At 37.2% G+C, this 24,966-nt stretch overlaps 1 protein-coding gene and 1 pseudogene across 1 annotated transcript; both read left to right on the plus strand.

Moving 5' to 3' along the window:
• Positions 1 to 13,516: 13,516 nt before the first annotated feature.
• LOC124252261 (olfactory receptor 52L1-like) lies at positions 13,517 to 14,506 on the plus strand (annotated as a pseudogene).
• A 7,522-nt stretch (positions 14,507 to 22,028) lies between these two features.
• LOC124225728 (olfactory receptor 56A1) lies at positions 22,029 to 22,973 on the plus strand. The gene has a single exon (XM_046638361.1). The coding sequence runs from the start codon at positions 22,029 to 22,031 to the stop codon at positions 22,971 to 22,973; it is 945 nt and encodes a 314-aa protein (XP_046494317.1).
• The last annotated feature ends 1,993 nt before the right edge of the window (positions 22,974 to 24,966 follow it).

A 24,966-nucleotide genomic window follows, 5' to 3' on the forward strand; every position in this document is an offset into this window, starting at 1 on the left:
ATCATGTTATATCTTCTTCTCAGTATGCATCTGTGAATGAAAGGGAAACAAGAATAGGTTGTGGTTAGCTCAGTGAGGGTCAAAACTTGTGCATAGGTATAAGATTCATGGACAATAACTCAATCCTTTTTAACATAGTGCACTCTCTATCTCTTAGAGACTCTCAGAAAAAAGTTTACCCAAGAATAAAAGAAGATCTAAGGTCTTGATAAAGATTTTAATATAATAAAAGTAAACATTTAATGAATTTATGTCCCTGAAATTGGGTCATGAACAAAATTCAAGAGACATACATTATGAAGAAATAGACAATTCAGGAGTGTACTAGTTTTCAAGGTCTACCATAACAAAATACTACAGACTGGGTGACTAAAGCAACAGCTAATTATTTTCTCACAGTTTTGTAGGCTAGAAGTCCAGAATCAAGGTGTCAGCCAGATTGGTTTCTTCTAAGGCCTCTCTACTTGGCTTGTAGATGGCTTTCTTCTTCTGGTGTCTTCACGTTGCTACTCTCTGTGCATGCACATGCCTGTTTCCAAATTATTTTTCTTAAGTCTTGTATAAGTGCCCACTGGAAAGACATCATTTTAACTTACTTATGTCTTTAAAGACCTTATCTGCAAATATGGTTAATTATGAGGTACTAGAGGTTAGAATTTAAACATATGAATTTTGAGGGATACAATTGAGCCGTAATATGAAGGTAAATTTAGAGAGTAGAATTGTCTCCATTCTTGGGGATCTTCAGGAGGAGAATAAGTAGCCACCATGAGAACACTAACTGGTCTTTTCTTTTGAATGCTTTGTTGTTGGGCAATAGTTTCTGACATAAACCACTTTATTTAATCTTCACCATACAGGTTTTGTTATTCATATGAGGAAATAGGGGTTGAATGGTTTGTCTGGTTGAGAATGATATATTAAAATCACTAATAAGTGGCAAAGCTACAACAAGATTTTAATATTCTGCCTTCAATTCCAGTACTCTTTCCATAACATCTTAGCCAATAAGTCAGTCCCCTGTAGAATATCATTTGTTTCCTCTTATTATTATGAAAGGAATGTTATGTTTTAAAATCATCAATGTTATTAATAAAACATATAAGGAGGGAAATGCAGCAACAAAATTTTAGTACTAATGTCAGCAAAATGGTAGACTAGAATGCTCTGGGATCTTGTTCTCCCACAGGAATACTAAGTAAGCAACAGAATGACCAACATAGCTTTGTGGGAGCTCTAGAATCTAAGTAAGAATGTGTACCAACCAAGTGAATGCTCAATCAAGAAACGCCACACTTAAAATGGCAGGAAGTTTTGTGGAATTTTTCTCACCCTTGCTCCACCCTCTCCCTTGTGCAGTGTTGTACAGGCAGGAGGAATCAACCCAATTTCCAGTTCCTTTCTTGTTATGGAAGGTAAAATGTAGAATTTGTCTGCAGTTGTTGGCTTATTTGGTGGCTGCCTGAGGCACTGATTCCTGTCTTGCTTCACCTGGAGCTCAGGCAGTAATGATGGCATCATTTGTATATTAGGTTGGAGGTTGCTGAAGGAAGTGGTGGGCACAGCAACATGTAAAACTGCAGGGATCTACACATCTGTGCATACCTTGGGGTGAAATATTACAGAGGTATAAAATTCAACATCTAAATCCCTGAGATGCATGGGTGAGACACTTACAGAAATTAAGACACTTAAAAATAGCTGTTTATATGAGGGAATTAGAGGAAAAAAGTGTGTGCACAAGCCCGGGGAGGCACATGCTCAGAAATGGCCTGTGAAGACCTTAAGCCTCCATGATGGGGTGAGTTGTGAAGATCTCCACCTTCATGAGCCAGTCACTAAAGACAGGGAAAGTGTCTATTTTTTTAAATGCCAAATTTTTGCCAAAATATCACAAGGCATACAAAGAAACAGAAACATGGCCCATTCAAAGGAAGAACAAATTTCTAGAAATCAACTAAAGAAATACAAGCACGAGTTACTTACAAGGACTTTAAAACAACTGTTTTAATATGCTCAAAGAGCTAAAGGAGAATACACAGAGACAGCTAAAGGAAATCAGAAGATCAATATATGAAGAAAATGAGAATCAACAAAGAGAGAAACTGTTGAATAGAAGCAAACAGAAACTCTGGATCTGAAAAATACAATTACTGAATTGTAAAATTCACTACAGGGTTTCAATAGCAGATCAAATAGGCAGAAGAAAAAAATCAGCAAACTTGAAGACAGGACATTTGACGTTATAGGGTTGAGTATTAAAAAGAAAATGAATGAAAGAAAGTGAACAAAACCTAAGAGACTTATGTGACACTAGCAAACAATCAATATACATGTTATGAGAGTCTCAGAAGGAGAGTAGAGAGAAAATGGGCAGAGTTTATTTGAAGAAATAATGTCTGAAAACCACTGAAATTTGAGGAAAGAAATGGATATACAAATATAAGAAGCTCAGTGAACTCCAAGTAGGATAAAGAGACCCACAGCAACACATATTATCACTAAATTGCTAAAAATCAAAACCAAAAAATCTTGAAAGCAGTAAAAGAAAAACTACTTATCATGTTCAAAGGAGTCACAATAAGATAATCAGCAGGTTTCTCAGTAGAAATCTTGTAGGCCAGAAGGCAGTGGGATGATATATTTAAAGCACTGAAAGAAAAAGACTGTTGATCAAGCATTCTTTATTTGCCAAAACAGTCGTTAACACTAGAACTGCCCTACAAGAAACGCTATCTGGAGTCTTCCAATTAGAAATGAAAGGATGTTAAACAGTAACTCAATGCCATAAAAATATGAAGTTGTGCAAGTAAAAACACGGTGTATTAGCCAGGGCTTTCCAGAAAAACAGAATCAGTAGAGTGTTTAAATATTTATTTATTTATTTTATATAGAAAATTATTTTAAGAAATTGGCTTACAAGATTATGGAGGTTATCAAGTCTTAAATTTGTAAGTGGGCTGTCAGGCTGCAGAAAAAAGAAAAGCTTATACTGCAGTTCCAGTCTAAAGGCTATCCTCTGGTAGAATCCCCTCTTGCTCAAGGGATGTCAGACTTTTGTTCTCTTCAGGTATTTAACTGACAGGACGTGGCCCACCCACGTTATGGAGGGCAATCTGCTTTACTCAATGTCTGCTGATTTAAATGTTAATGTCATGCGAAAGCAACATAACAGAAACATCCAGAATGTTTGAGCACATATTTGGTCACAGTGACCCATCCAAGTGAACACATAAATCTAACCATCAAACATCAACAAGTATTATAACCTATATTGTTGCAGTTTTGGTTCATAACTCTACTTTTTATTGTTTTTCAGGTATTAGAAAACAAAAACATTATCAATATATGTTAATGGCTACACAATATATAAAGATATATTTGTGACATCAATAACATAAAAGGGGGCATAACTATAAAGGAGTAGTTTTCATATGTGCTCTTAGTTAAGCTGCTATAATTTAAAACAGACTATCATAACTTTAGGATGTTGTATATAATCCTTATGGTAACCCCCAGGCCTCTCCAAAATGTCTATCAAATATACACAAAAGAAAATTAGGAGGGAATTAAAATGTATCACTACAAAAAAATCAATGAACCATAAATGAAGCCAATAAGGGAGTAAATGAGGGAAAACAAAGGTATAAGACATACAGAAAACAAATTAACAATTGGCAATAGTAAGTCCTTCCTTATGAGCATTACTTTAAATACAATGGATCAAGTTCTCCAGTCAAAGACAGAGACTGGCAGAATGCATGAAAAAGACAGCAACTATATGCTGTCTACATGTTTTAGAACTAAGGACACACATAAGTTAAAAGTGTAAAGATGGGGAAAAAGTCTATGCAAATAGTAACCAAAAGAGAGTAGAGGTGCCTATACTAACATCAGACAAAATAGGCTTAAAGTAACTGTTGCAAGAGACAAAGGAGGATATCATATATGATAAAAGGGTCAATTAACCAGGAATCTATAACAATTATAAGCATATATGTACCAAATATCAGAGGTCCTAAGTACGTAAAGCAAACTTTCACAGAATTGACAGGAGAAATAGATTGTTCTGCAATAATAGGAGGAGACTTCAATTCTCCACTTTTAATGATAAATAGACCAACTAGGCAGAAAGTCAATAATGAAGAAGCAGAGCTGAACAACATTATACACAACTGGACCTAACAGACATATACAGAACATTCCATGCAAAAACAGCAGAATACACTTTCTTCTCAAGTGCAAATGGAACATTTTCCAAGACAGACCAAGTGTTAGATCACAAAACAGTCTTAATAAATTTTAAAAGATCAAAATATTACAAAGTATATTGTCCAATCGTAATGGAATAAAACTAGAAATCAATAGCAGAAGGAAAACAGAAAAATCCACAAATACATGGAAATTAAACAGACAATCTTAAACAACCAATATGTCAAAGAAGAAATAAGTGAAATTATCAAATATCTTGAGACAAATGAAAATACAGCATACTAAATTCAGCAAAAGCAGTGATAGGAGGGAAATTTATAGCTGTAAAGGCTTACATTAAAAAGAAGAAAGACCTCAAATATGCAACTTAACTTTAAACCTTAAGGAACTAGAAAAAGAAGAATAAACTAAACTGATATCTAGCCTAAGGAAGGAAAGGATATGAGAGCACAGATAAACAAAATATATAATGGAAAATCACTAGAGAAAATAAATAAAAACGAGAGTCAGTTTTTCATAAAGAACAACAAAATTAACAAAATTCTAGCTAGATTGACTAAGGAGAAAAGACGACAAATAAAAAAATGAGAAGTGACTGTGTGACTGTACAATCGATTTTACAGAAATAAAAAGGATTATAAAAGAATAATATGAACAATTGTATGCCCTCAAACAGGGTAACCTAGATGAAATGGATAAATTTGTAGAAATATACAGTCTATGAAGTCTATCAAGACTGGGTCATGAACAAATAGAAAATCTTAGCACACCTATAACTGTTAAGGATATTGAATCAATAGTGAAAAACCTCTCAGCAAAGTAAAGCCCAGGAACAGAGGACTTCACTGTTGAACTCTACCGAACACTTAAAGAAGAATTAACTCTAATCCTCCTGAAACTTCCAAAAAATCAAAGATGAGGAAACACTTCCAAACTCATTCTCTGAGTTTGGAGTCTCTGAGCCTACTTTACCCTGATTCTAAGGCCTGACAAGAAATCTACAAGAAAAGAAACATACAGACCAATGTCTCTGATGAAAAGTGATACAAAATTCTTTGACATAATACAAGTAAACTGAATTCAGCAGCATACTAAAAGGATTATACACTATGACCAAATGGGATTTATTCATGGAATGCAAGGATGATGCAAAATACAAAAATAAATAAATGTAATGTGTTATGTTAACAGAATGATGGACAAAAACCACGTGAGCATCTTAATACAGAAAAAGCTTTGGCAAAATTCAACACCCTTTCATGATAAAAATTACTCAACGTGTTAGGAAGAGAAGGAAACCATCTCAACATGACCAAGATCATTTAGGAAAAGCCTTCAGTTAACATCACACTCAATGGTGAGAAACTGAAAGCTTTCCCTCAAAGAACAGGAACAAGATGAGTATGCCTGCTTTTCCCACTTCTGTTTTACATAGGACTGGATGTTCTAGCTAGAACAATTAGGCAAGAACGAGAAACAAAGGCATCCAAATTAGAAAGAAAGAGGTAAAATTGCCTTTGTGCAAAAATAGCATGATGTTATATGTAGAAAATCTTAAAGATTTCACAAAAAACTGTAAGAACTTATAAATTTCACAAATTTTTAGGATAAAAAATCAAGACAAAAATCAGTGGTGTTTCTATACAGTAATCATGAGCAATCTGAAAAGAAACTAAGAAAACTGTCTCATTTACTATAGCATCAAAAAAAAAAAGAAAATACTTAGGAATAAAATTAAGCTAGGATCTGAAAGATTTGTATGTTGAAAACCACAAAATGTTGCTGATGGAAATTAAAATCACAAAGAAATGGAAATATATCCCATCGTCACAGACTGGAAGAGTTAGCATTATTAAAATGGCAATGCTACTCAAAAGTGGTCTGCAGATTCACTGAAATTCTTATAACACCCCAATGATATTTTCTCCTAAATAGAAGAATCCATCCTAAAATTCATATGAAATCTCAAGGGACCCAGAATGGCCAAGGATTCTTGATAAAGAAGGACAAAGTTGAAGGACTCACGCTTCTTGAATTTAAAACTAATAATGCCACAGTAATCAAAACAATGTGTCCATGAACAGGTGAATGGGTAATCAAAATGTGATGTATACATAAATGAAATATTATTTATTTTCACAAAGGAAGGAAATTCTGACACATGCTGTACCATGAGTGAAACTTGAGGACATTATGTTAAGTGAAATAAACCAATCACAAAAAGATAAATGCTGTATGATTCCAACTATATGAATCACCTACAGTAGTGAAACTCGTGGAGACAGAAAGTGGAATGGTGGTTGCCAGGGACTGAGGAAGTCCGAATTGGGAGTTACTGTTTAATAGGTATAGAGTTTCAGTCTTTCAAGGTGAAAGGCGTTTTGTTAATGGATGGTGGTGATGGTAGCACAACAATGTAAAGGTACTTAATGCCACTGAACTATGCACTTAAATATGACTAAGATGGTAAATTTTTATGTTATATATATTTTACCACAATTTAAAAAATGTACTTGAACAATATGCTTTGGGAATCCTTGCCCATCTAAGAATTTCTTTTTGTTACTTTTGTCTGTGAATGATACCTTGCTTTGTCAAATAGCTAGGTATTAATATTTTCTTTTTCAAATCTCTGGCTTTATTTAATTTAATGGCATGACGTGTAAATTCTAGGCTTCATTCCTCATCCTTCTGAGAGGAATGAATGACTAGGCCATTATTAATTATGATAAGTACATATTTCCCATGAAGTTAATAAAAAAATAGAAAAATAAAACAATAGAAATTTTAGGAAACAAATAATATGAAGAAAAAAATAACTATAAATCCACATCCCACCAGCCAGATACTGATAATTAATATTTTAGCATTTAAAAATTTTAATATTTTTCTTTGCAGTCCTTTACATAGTTTAAATTTTATAGAAATAGAATTATTCATTTTGTGCTTTTTCTTATCATGATACACATAAATTTCAAACTAACACTAAATTTTATAAACATTGTTTTCAATGATTATATAGGATTTTATTACGTGGATTTATAACATTTACCATAATTTTATTTGGTTTTACACAACGCTTATGTATTTTTAGGGTTAGCTCTATTTACCTGTAAAAATCAGATTTATACTATGGTCCTTTCATCCTTTTTTCTAGATTTTTAGGCTTACATTGGAGCCTGTAACCAAGTATTTATGGACAGTCTCCATAGTAGTCTGTGAACTACCCTAATTTATACATGAAACACCCTGTCTTTATCTTTGTTATTATTACTGTTCTTTTTCTTGAGGAGATGATCTGTTTAGCTTTCATCAAATTGTCAAAACATTTTACTCTCCAAATAAGAAACATAGAAAATCATTCTTTACTTAAAATTTTGACGAATATTCATTTCCTGGAGCCTTTAAATTTTTAATCCTTAACCTTTTGGTTTTGTGACATACCTTATTTATAAGGAATGATTTTTGCTGTTAATGAGAAGTATGTAAAGAAATAAATTAATTAACCGGTGGCTTCTACATTTTCCCCCAGCTTATTATTTTATGCTCCCTTCATCACATATATACTTTTGTATGCATAAAATTCTACTTCTGGACAATCTGGTGTTTCATATTCCTTTCTGATTATTTTTGTGCGATATCAAATTGAATTAAAAATTCTAGTTTTATATTAAATGTAATTCAAAACAGGACTATATTATTCTTGCTGTCTTCAATTTTAAAGCTCTTTTCATATTGATTTTTCTACATTAACTTTAGAATTCCTTCATTGAGTGCTAAAATAGCACATTTTTGGTTGGCATTTTGTTAAATCTGAATCTTAATTCTGAAAAAAAAAAGGTGACATTTTTATGCTACCACAATTTTCATTTAGTAATGAAGACCCTTTCTGCCTTTATTTAAATGTTTAAACAGTCTCTTGTTAAAATTGTGTAATTATTTGCTCTTCTTCTTATCAATTTTAGTAGTTTGGGATACACTTAGTGAATATGATTTTTCTGCATTATGTATCCCATTGTTTGTTTCTAGCATACGGAAGCCCATTAAATTGATCTTTTTTGATGTTATTATATTGGTTTTTGTTATTTCATCTACTTTGACAAAGTCTTGTCGCTTCTAAATGTTTTTTTTAATTTTACCCCTGTATTTTCATAACAACCAATTATCTGTTGCTGGTAAAGCAAATATTTTGTATTTATTTTATATGTTGGAAGTGTATTTTTTTGTTATTTTGTCTTGTATATCATCTACTTTCCTGAACTATTGTCAATTCTTACAATTTTCCCATTGATACTCTTTCTTTGGTATTTTAGGTAGGCCAAAACATTGCTTCAAAACATTGACATTTTCACTCTTTACAAATATTAACGTCTCTTAATTTTTGTCTTATATCTCACTGAAAAGGATAGAAATTCATGTTCAGTGTAAAACGACTGTGATGGCAAATATCTTCATTTTTTTGTTGAATTTAATGGAAAATCAGCTAGACATTTCATGAAATATTATGTCCATTGTTTTTAAAGTTATATGTCTTTTATCAAATGTTATGAAGTAGTTTTTTTGTTTCTAATGGGTATTTTGGTTAATACCAATGATTCTTGAAACTACTTTTTGTTCTGGGGATCTTGGATCTAGAATTATTATTTAGAAGTTACTATTCTAAACCTCTTCATTTATCATTTATTCAGTGAACTTTTACTGATTCTCTTATGTGACACAGAAATGCATGCTTTTGTTTCTGGTTTTTGAACGTGTTGTTGTATTACGTTTTGTTTGCATGGTCTTCTGGCTGGAAAGTCCCATCCTCTTGAGAGTGTCACCTCATCTTCAAGCTCAGAATCATTCCTCTCCTGTTTCCTGATCACAGACCTCAGTCTCTACAAAAGTGAAGAGCCTGAGAGAAGGGAAGTACTAAAGGTGAAGAGTCAAACAAGGAAAGCCAACCATGGAGCCCCAAAATAAGGCCTATAATCAAATTCAGAGATGAGGACAGAACAGAAGTACAGGAACATGGGACACACCCATCCCCTCACCTCTCAGGCTGCAGGTCATTGACTGGCTTACTTACTACTTCAGGAGGAGCTTGGAAGAGGCTCTCAGGCTGCAATACCTTCTCTAGCTGCTTCTGCTCTCCTAGCTTCAGCTGCGTGTATTCAGCCTTTTTTTGTTCAGGGCAGCTCCCTGACTTTGCTCAACATCCCTGGAGTTTGGGGTTTTAGAATAAATTAGATCCATGAGATGCTCTGCTTTGGTGTGCTCTTCTAGAAGCCCTCCCCACTCTATATCAAGCATCCTCCAGTGTCTAACGCTTTTCATATTGAAACAAGAAAAGTCCTCTGATGCTCTCAGGGGTTAGTCAAGTGATTTCTGGAGCAGACCCATTCAACCCTAATCCAAGGGGCAGCCCAGAATATGGACAGCTTTCCACTCCAGACTCGCTAGAGCTTAAATCACCCTTCTCTGATGAATAATGTTCCTTACTACGTGACAGTAATATTGGATGAAATATTCCATCCCAAACTGTGTCTTTCATTCATATCCTTTTGTAGTGGTTTTGGGAAAGACTATTGACATTCGACCTCTGCCTTTCTCATAAACCCTGTGATAGGAGTTATTTTTTTGGCTAGGGTGGCTCCAAGTCTCCAATATCTCTGGTTTGACACCTCTGAGTATTTTAGTTCCTTAGTATTTTTATTTCTTGTCTCAGAGTAGCTGTTCTCCCCAGATGTGACTCCTCAAAACTAACTTTCTCTGTTCCATTCCTCTTAGCTTCCACCCTTCAGATCACACCTTGCGCAAGCTAACCTGAGAGCTTGCAGATACTTACAATCCCCTTAAATCTTCACTGTCAGCTGAAGCATTCACAGGGGCCTTTAGCATGCTCCTAAGTTGGTATCCTCATTATCATATATGGTGCATGTAGACATAGCTGATTTATCTACTTTATACAAGTCTTCCCAGAGCTAGCACTTATGTTTCATATCCTTGGAAAACTTTGGCTGCACAGACCTTGAATGATGTGTTTGATTTCCTCTTTGGTATTCAGAGATTGCTATGTAGCCCTTATGAATATAAAATCCTTTTTACCACTGTTACTCTCAAGCTAGGGCAAAAGGCTATCATGGAGATTGAATTGGGGACTCAGAGTGTTTCTGCAGCTTAGCAGAGAGGATCTAGTAGGACCTTCCTGAGCCTGGGAATTTTCACCTTTTTCTAAATTCTCTCCATGTTGCTGAGTCCTGCTTAACTTTGATTCAAGACTTTAAAGCATTCATCCTCAAAGTCAGTTCAGGGCCAGGAAAACAGTGCCCTCATTATAGGGATATTTTAGTGATTGTGTGTGTCTCTCCTGACACCTGAATGCTGCCTCTGAGTGTTTGATTTCTATTTCTCCCTCTCCCAGTAGGTCATCACCATGAACCCACTATTTCTGTGCCCTCTTCCAATTTCTCTGTCTGTGTGTCTGTATCTTCCTTCTACCACTATCATAAAGTCTATGTCACTGTTCAGTAGGAGATAAAAGAGACAGGGACAGGCCACAGCCCATAGAGGACCCTCCTTGCCTGTAGCGACAGAAACAGCGGAAGAAGTGACCAGTAGTGACCACAGGAGTCCTTCATTTCTAACACACATCTGGGATCCTGTCATAGCCTCTTATGCCAGAGAGATTCAATGGGATTCCTTCTTCTATGAAGTACTCAGTGTATCACTTCAGGTGAGAAGCATTGAGACTCAATCAGTTCATCCCTCAGAGACACCACACTGTCTGCTATTTCACTCATATCACTTAAGTTCAGTGACTGTCTTCTCAAGTTCCTGTAATTCCGGGTTGTTTTAGAAACTCATCTAGTTATTTTAATGTTAGCATATAGCTATTCGTTTATTCAGCAAACTCTACCGAGTACCAGTTACATTCTGGCACTTCTGGAACTTGTCCTGTGACTGTTGCCATAAACAAGATAGAGTCCCTACTCTTCAAGGACTGACACTGACAGTTTTATAGTGCCAGGTAATCAGTGCAGTGACACGGCTGGTAAAATGATTTGATAGGAAAGAAAGGAGACATGCATACTATCTTATAGAATTTAGGGACTTCATAGGAAGCAGGTTACTTGGACTGAATTTACATGAATAATTAGGAATTTACAACTGCAGTTCTTTGCAAATTGTCCTCCGCTTCCTAGTCAGAGATCTAAAGATAACTTCCATTTTAGGGTCATTGAAATAAAGACCCTTTTGCTTTTCCTCTAAGAATCACTGAGGGACCTCTTGCTTACTTTAGTAATTAATACTTAAAGAGCAGCTCAAGGCTTTTACTCTAGACTCACAGACTATGCAGCATAAAGAAGAGGCAGGTTATACTCAGGCACATACATCTCTGCTTCTCTCCTTCACCCACTGTAGTTTGGCTTCATCCTCCACTGCTCTGCTGACACTGCTCCTATCAAAGTGATGGATGGCCTTCCACAAAGGCACAGCTGGTTTCTGACTTCTCAGCTAAAAAGTGAGAAATGGGCTGTAATTTGCAGTAGAACAGGAGTAGTTAGAAAGAGAATTTTCTCACTATGTAGAATCTTAAGCAATGAAATGTGATTTTTTACAAGACTATGAGATTCTCCTGAAGGTCTCAATAAAAACGTGTCACTGTTACTTGAAGTTATAAGTGGATTTGAATCTGGAAGAAAAAGAAAGGGTGGGAGACCATGTGCCCGTCAGCCATTTCAGATTTTGTAGCTGCCATGTTCAGAGTTTTGGGGCCTATTGCAGTCATCATTGATTTAAGAAAAAGATACTCAGAGTGACCTATAGATGTATAATCCACAAGAACCGAGTATGACTCTTTTTATGCATACGTATTCTTGCACACCCCTCCCTTACATAGAAAAATACAATTATTTCAGATTATGTCTGTCTTTTAAGACAAACATACAGACACAAACATATCCAGTTTCAAGTGTTTTCATGTTCAGGAGATGAACCACATGGAGAAGGTAAAATAGAGTATATATTTAATTAGTACTTGTTAAAATGGGGGTGCAATAAACACTGAATCATCATCACATCATGATAAGAGATAGACATAGCAAAAGTTTGAAACAGAGAAGCAGATTCACTAAGACAAAGAAAAAGGAAAGAGGCCATCGATCTCATACTCAATGATCCTTTATTATTAATGTTAATGGTAGTGATAACTATAACTGATTTAGGATAATTTATATAAGGTAGCTATTGAAAACCTTGTATACCAGTCTTAAATGTATGATTTTGTTCATGGATTAAATTTATTGAAGGATTTTAACCTCAAATGTGACATGTGATCTGTATCTTAGGAAAAACCCTCTGACTTCAGGGTGGAGAGTGGCTTGAAGGGTGTAATAGCAAAGCCTGGATGATCTAGGGAAACAATTGAGATGAAGGAAACTGGAAGTATGCACTAAGGTAGTGACATTAGGAGTTGAGAAAAATGAATGGACATAAATGGAATTAAAAGTAAAGTCAGCAGGAACAGGTGAATAGATAAAAGGGATGAGAGACAAGAATGAGTATGGATTTCTTCCAAGTTTCTGTATTGGTTTTGGAGGGTAGATAGTGATGTAATGCACCAAAGCATGGACAAAAAGGAGATGCATCAGATTTGAGAAGGATAGGTGAGTTAATTCAGTGTTCAATCTGTTAAGTGTGTGGCATTGATATTTAGGAAGCAAATGGAAAAAAGTATTTGTGTTTCAGAAAGGTCTTTGCCTTAGAAAAATAGATTTGGAAGAAATTAAAGTGTATACATAGTTAAAACCATGAAAATGAATGAACTCAATCAGAGCTAATGTACAGAATAGGGAATAGAGGAGAGAATGGAACCCTGGAATCAAAAATACTTATGGTATGTAGATGGAGAAGGTGGTCGGACAGGGGACATAGGAGGAAGAACTGTAGAGTACTATATCCTTGAAAAGGAGGGAGAATTATTTAAAAAATAACAGATTGATTTACAATGTTCAGCAATGCCAAGAGATGATAAAGAGAATGCTCTCAAATTGACAATCCAAACTATGAGTAATTGAATGGTAGAGTTTAAACTGCTCTCTAAAAGCAGCATATGTTTACTCTTATCTCTAAATGAAACTACACTTATCCTAATTCAAATATGTGGATATCTCACCTTTAAAAAAATATCTCAAGAAAAGGACACTTTCTTCTATGTATCTAATTTTTTTTCCCTTGTCTTGCCGTTTAAGCCTTTTTCTTCTCCTCATGAAGATGCAGGTAGATATGGACAATGTGATAATCCATCAGGAATGGAGAAATCATGATTTTGGTTTATTTGCCCTCCTCTGTCTCTGAGTCATTGATGATGGCCCTTAGTAATTCCAGCTGGAGGCTACTCCAGCCTCCTTTATTTCCTGATAAGCATCCCAGGTTTGGAGGAAAGCCAGCACTAGATAGCATTGCTGCTGTGTGCCCTTTACCTCCTTGCTGGAGTGGGCAATATCACCATCATCTTCATCATCTGGACTGACCCATCCTTGTACCAGCCTATGTACCTCTTCCTGGCCATGCTATGTGGCATTTATCTGGTCCTGGCTTCTTCCACTGCACCCAGAACTCTTGCAGTTCTCCTGGCTCATGCCCATGAGATTGGGTACACTGTCTGTCTGATCCAGATGTTCTTCATCCATGCATTCTCTTCCCTGGAGTCAGGTGTACTTGTGGCCATGGCTCTGAATCGCTGTGTAGCCATATGTCACCCTCTGCAACATTCTACTAATCTGCATCTGAGGCTCATAGGGTGCATTGGCATGTAGTGCTAGTACAAGATTACTCCTCCTCATCCCCTTTCCTATCCTATTGTATAGCCTTGTCCTTTGCCCAACCACCATCATAAGCCATGTGTATTGTGAACACAAGGCTGTGGTAAAAGTTGCTTGCTCAGAAACCATAGTGAACCGAGCTTATGAGTTGACAGTGGCATTGCTTATGGTTGGAATAGATGTCCTGGGCATTGATGTTTCCTATGCCCTCATCCTCCAGGCACTGCTGAAGGTACCAGGGGGTGAAGCCTGATTTGAGGCCTTTAGCACTTGTAGGTCTCATATTTGTGTCATTCTGGTCTTCTGTCTCCTAGAACGTTCTCTTTCCTCACTCATCAATTTGGCCATCATGTACGCCATCAAGTCTGTGTTGTTCTGTTTACACTTACCCTTTTCTTGTGCCTCCTGCACTCAATCCTCTTTTCTATGGGGTGATGACTCATCTGATCCTCCAGTGAGTACTCAGGGTGTTTTACATAATAAGATAGATCTGAACATATTCCAATTATTTTCTTCAGAGGCTCCTGCCAAAGACACTGCCAGTATTCCATGGCTGGTGTAGGCTATACTGACAGAGACCAGTCCACAATGAGAAGTCCTTCTAATCCTACTAGTTTCATGTCAAATAACACCCAAAGGCACTTGGTTCCATAGCCAATTGAGATGTACCTGGATAGTTGGATTTGTGAATACTTTCCCCATCCTTTCTTTAGTACTGGTCCCATCATTTCTCAACTCCTTGTGATGGAGGGACTTGGGTATAGGAAAATAGATGATAGCTGTGGATATTCCATCCTCTGGAATTGGAATTGGAAGTCCCAATATTTTCCTGGTTTTACTTTTAGAATGTCTTCAAACTCTCTATGTGCAGTGAGCTCTAGGTCACTGGGCTCCTGTGTAGCAACAGGGTCTCTTTAAAAGCAGTTGGGGCACTCACAATGTCAGAAAACACCTTTCATTGCAATATGAGTGTCACTCGTGTATTTAAAATAATCTTATATGGGGGAGGCACTGCATTAGGTTCTTAGAATAATAAGATATGATTGTTATTTTCAAAGAAGAAATATATATATATATGTTTAGTGGATTTCTTTTCTAAAATGTTTGCATTTTTTAATTTATTCACAATTTTGTTTATAGTAAAGAGGGAATAAGACCAAATATTGAATATATGTATGTTTTGTAAGTTTTAATTTGACAAAAGAAAAGCAACCATGTAATTATCAGTATCTAATAAACATAAAATGTGCTGGAGGATGGTATTAGTAAACATAGTTTTGTTAATAAATCTAGAAGCAATTGTGCCACTTAAAAATGAGTTTCTCATTTTGAAATGTGCATTTGGAATGATGTCAATTAGAGCCCCCATTTCTACTAACAGGAACTGCATAAAACTTACAAGAGGATTGTCAAAATTGGTATATTGCACCCTGCTTTTGGATGTTGCCATAAGATCTGGCTTAACTGTGTTGTTTTCCTAAAAAATGACACATTTTATTCAGTCCTAGAAGAAGTCAAGTCACCTCTACCTTGAGGTAGGATGCTCAGGTGATGAGAGGATCCTATTGGGATTCCATAGTGGTAGAAGGGGTGGAGTGGATGGTCATTTTTTCCAATTTCTCCTTTCTTTGTAAATTTTAATGTTAATAAATAGTTTTCTGTTACAGAGACTGAGAATTAAGTCTTTAATTTGGTTGGTGCTTGTGGGTGAATTAGGGAGGTGTGGTATAAGTTGTTCTTATTGCGGGAGGAATTGCATGTTCTCATCGCCTTGGTTTTAGCTCCAGGACTTAAACTCTGGTAAGTCGTCCTGGAGAAGCCCAGGCTATGGTGTATCATGTCCATTGGAAAGCAACTCTCTTGACCCTAGAGGTACTTAAGTTTGAGTAGGTTATAAAAGGAAGCAGTGTGTTCTCTCCTTCTGTTTACACCATTGCTGATGCTTGGAATATGGATATGATGGTGGGATCTGAAGCAACTTCCTTTGATCACAAGACAGAAATGTGTATTGAAATTGGCAGATCAAGACTATAGAAGAGCTTGTGTTCCTGATATACTCTGGGCCACCAACCTTGACTTAAACCTGAGACAGAAATAAACTTGTATCTGGTTAAACTCAGTATATTTTTGGGAATCTTTGTTGAAGCTGACTAACCTACGGCCTAAAAACTGTGTTTTTCATCTCAGATCTTCCAAGTGACATATATTATGCCTGATGTGTATCTTTTAGATTTCCTTTGAAAATGTTTGTAATTTTTATTTGTCTAGAATGTCGTCATTTTACTCTCATTCAAATCTACTATCAGAAAATAATTTATTTCATTTTACTCTTATATATTATTTTCTACTATGCCTGTAGTATATCTCTTACTTCATTCCTAGCAGTGCTTATTTGTGCCTTCTCTGTTTTCCTTGATCACCCATGCTAATTGTTACATATTTTATAAATGTATTTTTTTCTATATTCACTCTTTTCTCTAACGGATTAGTTTCTCCGCTTGTTTAGCTTGGTCCTTACGTTTTCTGGTGGTTTTCCTCCAATATTTGTAGATTCTTACCCTTGTCTATCTGTTCATTGAGGAGAATTAATCAGTTTGGGAAGTTGGTGCGAGTTTCCTCAAAGGAGTGTAGATCACAGCTCCTGTGCCCTGATTGTAAGACTCTGCAGGTCATGGAGTAGCCTCTGAATCCCTTAATAAGGACATTTCCCATCTCCACATCAAGCTTTAACTTCTTCAATTCCTCTTTCACTAAATCATTGATTGGTCCCCAACCAATGGGCCCTACTCGCTGTGGAGCCCATTCCATGAGCCCGCTTGGGCGGAAAAACAAATGCGCAACCCCACCCACTCTTGAGCATAGCTTCCAGTTGTGTCTGACAAGGAAATCTTGTCCTGCTCAGGCAGGGATCCAAGTCAGCAGCCCTGCCCAACTGTTGAGCATATTTTCTGGCCCTGCAATGCCAGGTTGTATAACATTGAGCCTGGACAACATTGGAACCCAGCCTATAATCCCACTCAACCTAGGGCACTGACTGATTGTTGAACACCGCCTGTGACCTAGCCCAGGCAGGGAGCCCATCCAATGACCCTGCTCAATCACAGAACATAGCCTGCATGCGCACCCACTAAGGAAGCCTAGAGAGCTGCCACAACAGCCCATGGATCACAGTCTCAGGCCTAATCCAGATAGGGGATATAGCTAAATGCCTAACTTGACCAGAGAGCCTGAGAAGTGACCTTGCCCAATAGTGGAGCACAGACAGTGGCCTATGTGATTGTGAAGCCCAGATTGTGGCCTCACCAAATTTGGGGCACAGCCCACAGGCCTGACCAATTGCAGAGTCCATTGTGTACCATCGCTCTGCCAGGGAACACAGCTTTAATCTTCACCTGACCAGAAGTGATTGCAGGGCCCAACGTGTGAGCTCACCTAACAGTGGAGCACAGCCAGTAGCTACACCTGACCAGGGAGCCCACTTACCTTCCCCACTTGAATGCTGAGCCCAGGGAGTAAGACCTCCCACTCCCCTGACCTCAGAGAATGGGCAGTGAACTTTCCTAACTAGAGATCATGATAGTAAGCTTCACATGGCCACAGAGGCTACTCAGCTGACCTGTCTGGTACCTCAAACTGAGCAGACTGACTAAGGTCTTTCCCTGCTGAGGCAAACCTGTAAGATATGGAAGAGGAGACTGCTTACTCCAATATGAAGATACCCATGAAATGATACGAGGATCCCAAAGAATAAACACAACACCACCAAAGGAATCTATAAAGCTCCAATAACTGACTCAAAAAATGGTTGTCTATGAACTCTCTGAAAAAGAATTCAGAATAATCCTTTTAAAGAAATTCAGTGAAATACAAGAACACACAGACAGACAAGCAAAGAAACTGGGTTAACAATGCATGAACCAAGCGAGAAATTTAAAAAAGAAATGGACATGTTGAAAAGAATACTGAAATCTTTTCTTTTCTACTCTTCCCTTTCCATTTTCTTCTTTTTCTGTTTGGCAAGGAGAAAAAACATCACACAATGAATCCCACAGGTGTTACTTTAACTTCATCATCACAAACCCCTAAGAAACATTTGACATCTGTGACTAGAATAATCACTCACCCAGAAATTCTAAATACTGTAGGGGTAGGAAGAAGTCTGATTATGTATGACTTTGATTTAGTTAATTAGGTAAGAATATGTTAATTCTACTATATTCTAAACACTGTGTGACACCACGTTGATGAGGAACAAAATCAATGTGGATCTAATGCTCATGAAGCTAAACGTCCAGTTCATGTGTAGCCTGGAGTAGTGCATATTATGCAATCTGGTCTTATTTATGAACAATAGGAAGCTCTTGATACTATAATGTAATGTAATTACTATAATGGAATCTTGATGAAGGCAGGGACCTTAACTATTTTATTCACCTTTGTATCCCTGTGACTAGTGGAGTGGTGGACATACAGGTGACAAAAAAAATAAGTACTTATTGAATAACTGATATTTACATAGGGTAAATTAGCTGCCCAAATATTGCAGATATCAAACAACATAGTTAAATTCAGGATAATATAAAGAGCAGAGAATATTAGAGTTTTACTAAATTCTGGAAAAGTTCAATATAATATTTCAGGATGTTGAAAGTGGTATAAAGGTATGTTTAAAAGGATGTTCTGTGTAGTCCAGCAGATGGATATGGATTTGAATTTCAAGTCAGTTTCAAATCACATCCCTCACATCTCAACTATTGGCACCCAGTAGCACCTTAACATAAGGTAAGATGAAGCTTCCCGTGAGATCCAGTTCATTAGCTGCTGTGTCCCAGTATTCCAAACTACTATTGTTCCCAAGAGTCTTGGAGAAGGGGGTGGAGCAGTGAGAGGAATTGACCACAGATCATAAAACCCTCTAGATTTTTCATCAGAGCCAAGGAATCAGTTTCACTTCTAGTTACTGGATGCAGGCAGCTGACTCCTTAAGCGGGCCCCAAACTGTTGTATCGTCGGAGAGTTCCTGGGGTAAGGGAGGTGAGAAACGCTGTGCTGAACCCAAGGCAGCTGGATTGCCCAAAGACTCAAAACAGAAGACCTTCTCATTCTTGTATTGGCTCCCATGATAAAAGAAGCAGAAGGTCATGAGTAGTGGTACCGGATGCATGAACATTCAGAAATTCCAGGTTCCTTCTGGAAGAAAATCAGCTTCCATAGTTTCAACAATCCCATATCATTGAATATAAGGGATCTTGTGTTTTCTATGTCTGAGAACTTCATGCAAGTATGTGATTAAAATCCACCTGGCCTTCCCAGCAAAGCAGTCTAGGGATTCCAGAGAGTGAAAAGATGATTCTAGTCTAAGGGTAGCATTTTGTGTTTAATATGACACTGGTTACTTATGAGCATCCAGGGCCATAAGGCTCAGGGAGAGAGATGGTGAGGAAATTTGGTTATTGCCTTCCCCCAACATTTTCCAGCAGAGCAGTCTTAACAAGAGAGAAAGTATCCCCTGATTATTATACAGGATTCACATTCAGGAAAAAAAGATTTCTCTGATTTTCTCCTGGTAGTCCTAGTTTTTATCTCTTCCTCTTGAAAGTCAGTCACATATTTAGACAGGATCACTTAGGTAAAATAGCTTCACTTTCCTAAATTGTTCCTCATTATGAGTTTTTAAGATTCTTTTTATTCTGGACACCTTTTTCTAGGTAATACACTTTCAAAAGTGTTTCTTTAATCAAGGTGCACTGAACTGGACAATATTCTAAGCATGGTTGAGCCAGAGCAAAGCAGAATAGAAGTCATCACTTTCCTTCTAATAGCTGTTACTTCTTCTGGTAGAGTAAGATTCTAATAATTCTTATTAACCCAATATATCAAAACTTTGGCTCATATTCATGTCTATACTTCCACTTGACAATATATCCAGGAATTTGACCCCTTATTCTCTGCACCTATTCCTTTCAATCCTCTCCTTTCTTCTCTTTTGTATGGAGTACACTCTTTTTAGTTAAATTCAGGTTGCAGAAGGATGAGCTTAATTAGAATAGTTCTCTACAATGTGAGAAAGAATGAGGACAGGGAGGTGGATGGATCAGAGACTGGGATTTGTGAAGCATGATCATGGATGGGAGCTACACATAAGGTGCAGGAAAAAGAACAAAGCCAAGGAAGGGATCTTTCAGGGATGAGAAAAAAAGACAGGAAAAGAGAATCAGTAGAGAGTGAGAAATAAGAATAACAATGGTTTGAACTATACCTTACGTGTTGATGATTTCCAATTCCCTACCTTTAACTCCAAGCTTTCAAGTGAATTCAGACTCTTTTCTCCACAGTTCACAGTCATGTATATTTTGATAGTTTGCCAGCTCTCTAAACTCAACATATCAAAATTGTATCCATCATTTATGCCTCCACAACATGCACTGAATCTTTTAAAGCCTGTTGTCTACCTGGTGAATTTTAATCCTTTAATCCAGAAGACAGAATACAATTTTAGATTTCCTACCTTCTCTTCTTCTGTAGAACTACTCAGTCTAATCTCTGTCTATCCATTATGTTTATACCTCTAAAAGACATCCCTTTTCTGCATCCTCTGAGTCATTCCAGAGCCACTTATTTACACACTTATCACTCCTCAACTGGACAATTGAAGCCAACAGTCTCCTGTTTACTTTTAGATATCCTATGCCTCTTCTGGTTCATTAAGTTTGGGTGTGAAAGAAAGAGGAAGAAGAGAGAGAAATTTGGTACCTTTGTCTAAAACTGAATTTATGGTCTTTACACCAAAAAGGGATATGGGACAAATATATAAATTTAATAAGATATGAGATATTTGAGCATTTTCAATAAGGATCTAGGGAGAGAGAGGTTGAATATATAGGAAATGGAATGGATAATTAGTAGATTTACATTCCTAAGAAGATCAGGGTAAATTGACTCCAAATCTGAGTTGGAGGATTTGGAATTAGGGGGAGGGATAGAGCCTTGAGTCTACGAGATGCAAAGAGGAGAGCAAGGGTGTAGATGTTGATGGGTTTATGAGTCTATCATGGAAAACTGAGGAGCTTGCATCTGATAGCCTCTGCTACCTTTGTGAAGCAGATGCAGAGTCATCTTCTGAGAAAGGAGAAGATTCAGCATTTGAGAAGAATAAAGAATATTTGAAAAATCACTTACAGTGTAATTATACAGTGTATAATTAACAAAAAGTTATTATAATGGACATGCCTGTTAAGTGTTCATTTGAGGTTGGTGGTCACAAATGTTGATAAAAACAGCTTGCTTTTGAGCATAACGTTCTATAGGAACACTGAACTGCACTTGTGTAGGCTTTAATTAAGTATGTCTGGGATGAGTTGTGCTACAGGCACAATAAGTCAGAAGGATAGGGGAGTGTGGGGGAGCCTCTTTATATTTAATCAATGTGTACTTTTATTTTCTTCTACAATATCATAGGATTGGGAGTATATCATACATTTTTCCAAATCAAATTTGCTTTGATGTACCTAAAAATGGTGAGAAAAAACTATTTTTTTACCACTATCTGATGAATTATATCAGCAATACTCACTGAAGAGACATACAGTTAAATATGGTTTTATGATATCTTTATTAATTCTAGATTAATCTGTAAACTAGTGAGTATTTCTGGCCTACAGAATCTAAAATTAGTCAATTTTCTTTGTCAGTATCACTTGGAAAAAAATTTTGTAGCTTTACAGTATGTTTTAATGAGATTATTCTCATTATTTTCTTTCTAAACCTTCTGGCTAGTTTCTCTTATTTGTTTTTCCAAATTAGCTTTAGAAACAATTTGCAAAATCCCACCCTCATTCATATTTATCTTCATTGAACTTTGCCTTAATTTGAAATTGTTATTCTATATCTCATCAGTTTTCTGGATAAGTATTAGTAAATACTTTTACAATTTCATTTTTTATTGACTTAATTCCTGTGTCTTACCATAAATAAACCCAGGTGAAATCTCTTCAGTTTAGGATTTATCTCATGACATTACCCAGCAACTACTCCACTGCTCCAGTCTCCGAATTCCTCCTCATCTGCTTCCCTAACTACCAGAGTTGGCAGCACTGGCTGTCCCTGCCCCTCAGCCTCCTCTTCCTCCTGGCCATGGGGGCCAATGCCACCCTTCTGATCACCATCTGGCTGGAGGCATCTCTGCACGAGCCCATGTACTACTTGCTGAGTATCCTCTCTCTGCTGGACATTGTGCTCTGCCTCACTGTCATCCCCAAGGTCCTGGTCATCTTCTGGTTTGACTTTAGGTCCATCAGCTTCTTTGCCTGCTTCCTCCAGATGTTTATCATGAACAGTTTCCTCCCCATGGAGTCCTGCACATTCACGGTCATGGCCTATGACCGCTATGTGGCCATTTGTCACCCACTACGATACAAATCCATCATCACTAACCAATTTGTGGCCAAGGCTAGTGCTTTCATCGTGGCTCGGAATGCTTTGTTGCTTTCGCCTGTCCCCATTCTCTCTGCCCAACTTCACTACTGTGGGAAAAATGTCATTGAGAACTGCATCTGTGCCAACCTGTCTGTGTCCAGGCTCTCCTGTGACGATTTCACCCTTAACAGAATCTACCAATTTGTAGCTGGTTGGACCTTATTGGGCTCAGATTTTATTCTCATTTTCCTCTCCTACACCTTCATTCTAAGAGCTGTACTTAGATTCAAAGCCGAGGGGGCTGCAGTCAAAGCCCTGAGCACATGTGGCTCCCACTTTATCCTCGTCATCTTTTTCAGCACCATCCTGCTAGTTGTGGTGTTGACAAATGTGTCCAGAAAGAAGGTCCCCATGGACATCCTGATCTTGCTCAATGTCCTTCATCACCTCATACCTCCTGCTTTGAACCCTATTGTTTATGGGTTTCAAACCAAAGAGTTAAAGCAAGGGTTTCAGAAGTTGTTGCAGAAAGGCCTTTAAATACACAGAAGGAACTCTCTAGAGAAACACCTATTACTATTTTGTCTGTTTTCCAGTTATGATTCCAGACAGTAAAATAATGGTTGGATAGTGAATATTTCCTACCAACTTTCTATCCCCCCAGTATCAGGAATTACTGTGGATCTCTTAGTAAATGACCAAAGTTCATGCCTAGTTCAGGTAACTAACATTCTTAGGTATCTAATTTATGTCTAGACATTTATATACTTAAATCCTCTCACCCTCATAACAATTCTGCAGGGCAGGGATCATTGTTCCACTTTATACTTCAGAAAACAAAAATTTATGGAGTGATGTTGACAAAGGTCACATCCAGTGAGTGGTGGGGCATGAATTCAAGTACAAGTCTATGTGACTCCAAAGTCTTTCAATGACACAGCATTCCTTCCTCAGATACAAATGAAGCCCTAGCTCTCCTCTTCAGGCCATGATCTCTGTCATTTTTGTGAACGTGCTACTGCCAATAGGCATATTCTTTCTCTACCCTCTCCCTTCAGAGTCAGGAAGAACTAAGCAGAGACTCGGAACTCAGAGATGTCACCATCTTTTTATGATCATGACTGTTCAAGCTTATATTGCAAAAGGATAGTATTCATAATAGTACCAGCCTATGCCCAGAAGAAACCTCATACACCTTTAAATTGTTTATGGAGAGGACAGGACATTGAGGACTCAAATGGAGGTAGATATGGGGAATGGGAAGACCAGTAATGTGGGAAGTGGTAAAACTGACTGGTGTGATATTGGTGACAGTCTGTTTACTCAAAACCATGCTCCATATGATCTGGAGCTGCACCCAAGAGCCTCAAATGAGGGGAATGTAAGTATAGCATGTGGTTAAACTTCTGGATGTCACAATCTGGTGAAAATGGGTGAGGAAACATAATACATTATTGTAGTTGGTAGGCAGTGATGTCATTATTTACATGAGTAGTAGGGAACTTAGGGTTCAGACTCATCCAATAAACTTACCCAAAGGTCAGACATAATGCTTATTCACAAAATTCAATAAGATGAAAGCAAGGACCTCTCCATTAAGAGGTATTTAAACACTGGTTAAGTGGAATCCACTGAGTGGATTCCAAAATTCTTAAAGACATTTGAAATGTAGAGAGTACTAATCCCTTGTTTTCAACAAATACTATCTTTGTTTTTGAAATATCTCTTGACCGGTAAATTGCAAATATTGGATGAAAATGTATATATTATATGGCATTAGAGTATAGCAACAACTTTGTGAAAGGTGGAGGCTGGGAGCTGCTTGATTAATTGCAAAGGGCATGAAAAAGTGGTTACAAAGTATTTTAAAGGATTTTCTTTAAAGAATGAGCAGAACTTGATTATCAGTTGGATGTGTAAGAGGAAGAGAAGGATGATTGTATTTTCATGCTGACAATTCTGTAGGTTTTCTCATCTTCAGTCTTTGGTTATTCATGGAATATTGGCATAAGGTTCTCTTCCTATGGGTGAAGACAGAGATTAGGTTCCTCAAAGCTGAACATAATTAACCTGGAGGCCTGGGCATGCAGCTGTCCCTGCTTAATCCTGTGAAAAAAAGATTCAGAGTTACATAATCTTCCCTGAGACACTTATATTAATCCTGAGTACACATCCTATTGTCTCCACACAAGAGGAAGAAAACTTTGATAGACTCTTTACTTAAAAATAAATCTAAGTGCTGTTCTTAGTCTTGAAGGTCCTGAATTAGTCACATTTCACTTACTGTCCCATTTCTGTACACTACTGCCCTTCCTCCAGTCCTAAAATCTATTTTCTTCAAATTTCTTAGATACATTTTGGGGTCCCCAAATCACTCTGACCTCAGGTTCCCCCAGAGGTGTATTCCCTTTTGTTGTGCTACATATTTCTAAGAGACTAGGACTTCAGCTATAGAATAGATCTCTCCGCTGACTGAGAGGAGGGGAGGAGCCGTATGCAGTAACAAATCCAACCTTGAGCCCGGGGAGGAGTC

The sequence above is a fragment of the Equus quagga genome, chromosome 14 (genome assembly GCF_021613505.1).
Source record: "Equus quagga isolate Etosha38 chromosome 14, UCLA_HA_Equagga_1.0, whole genome shotgun sequence".
NCBI lineage: Eukaryota > Metazoa > Chordata > Mammalia > Perissodactyla > Equidae > Equus > Equus quagga.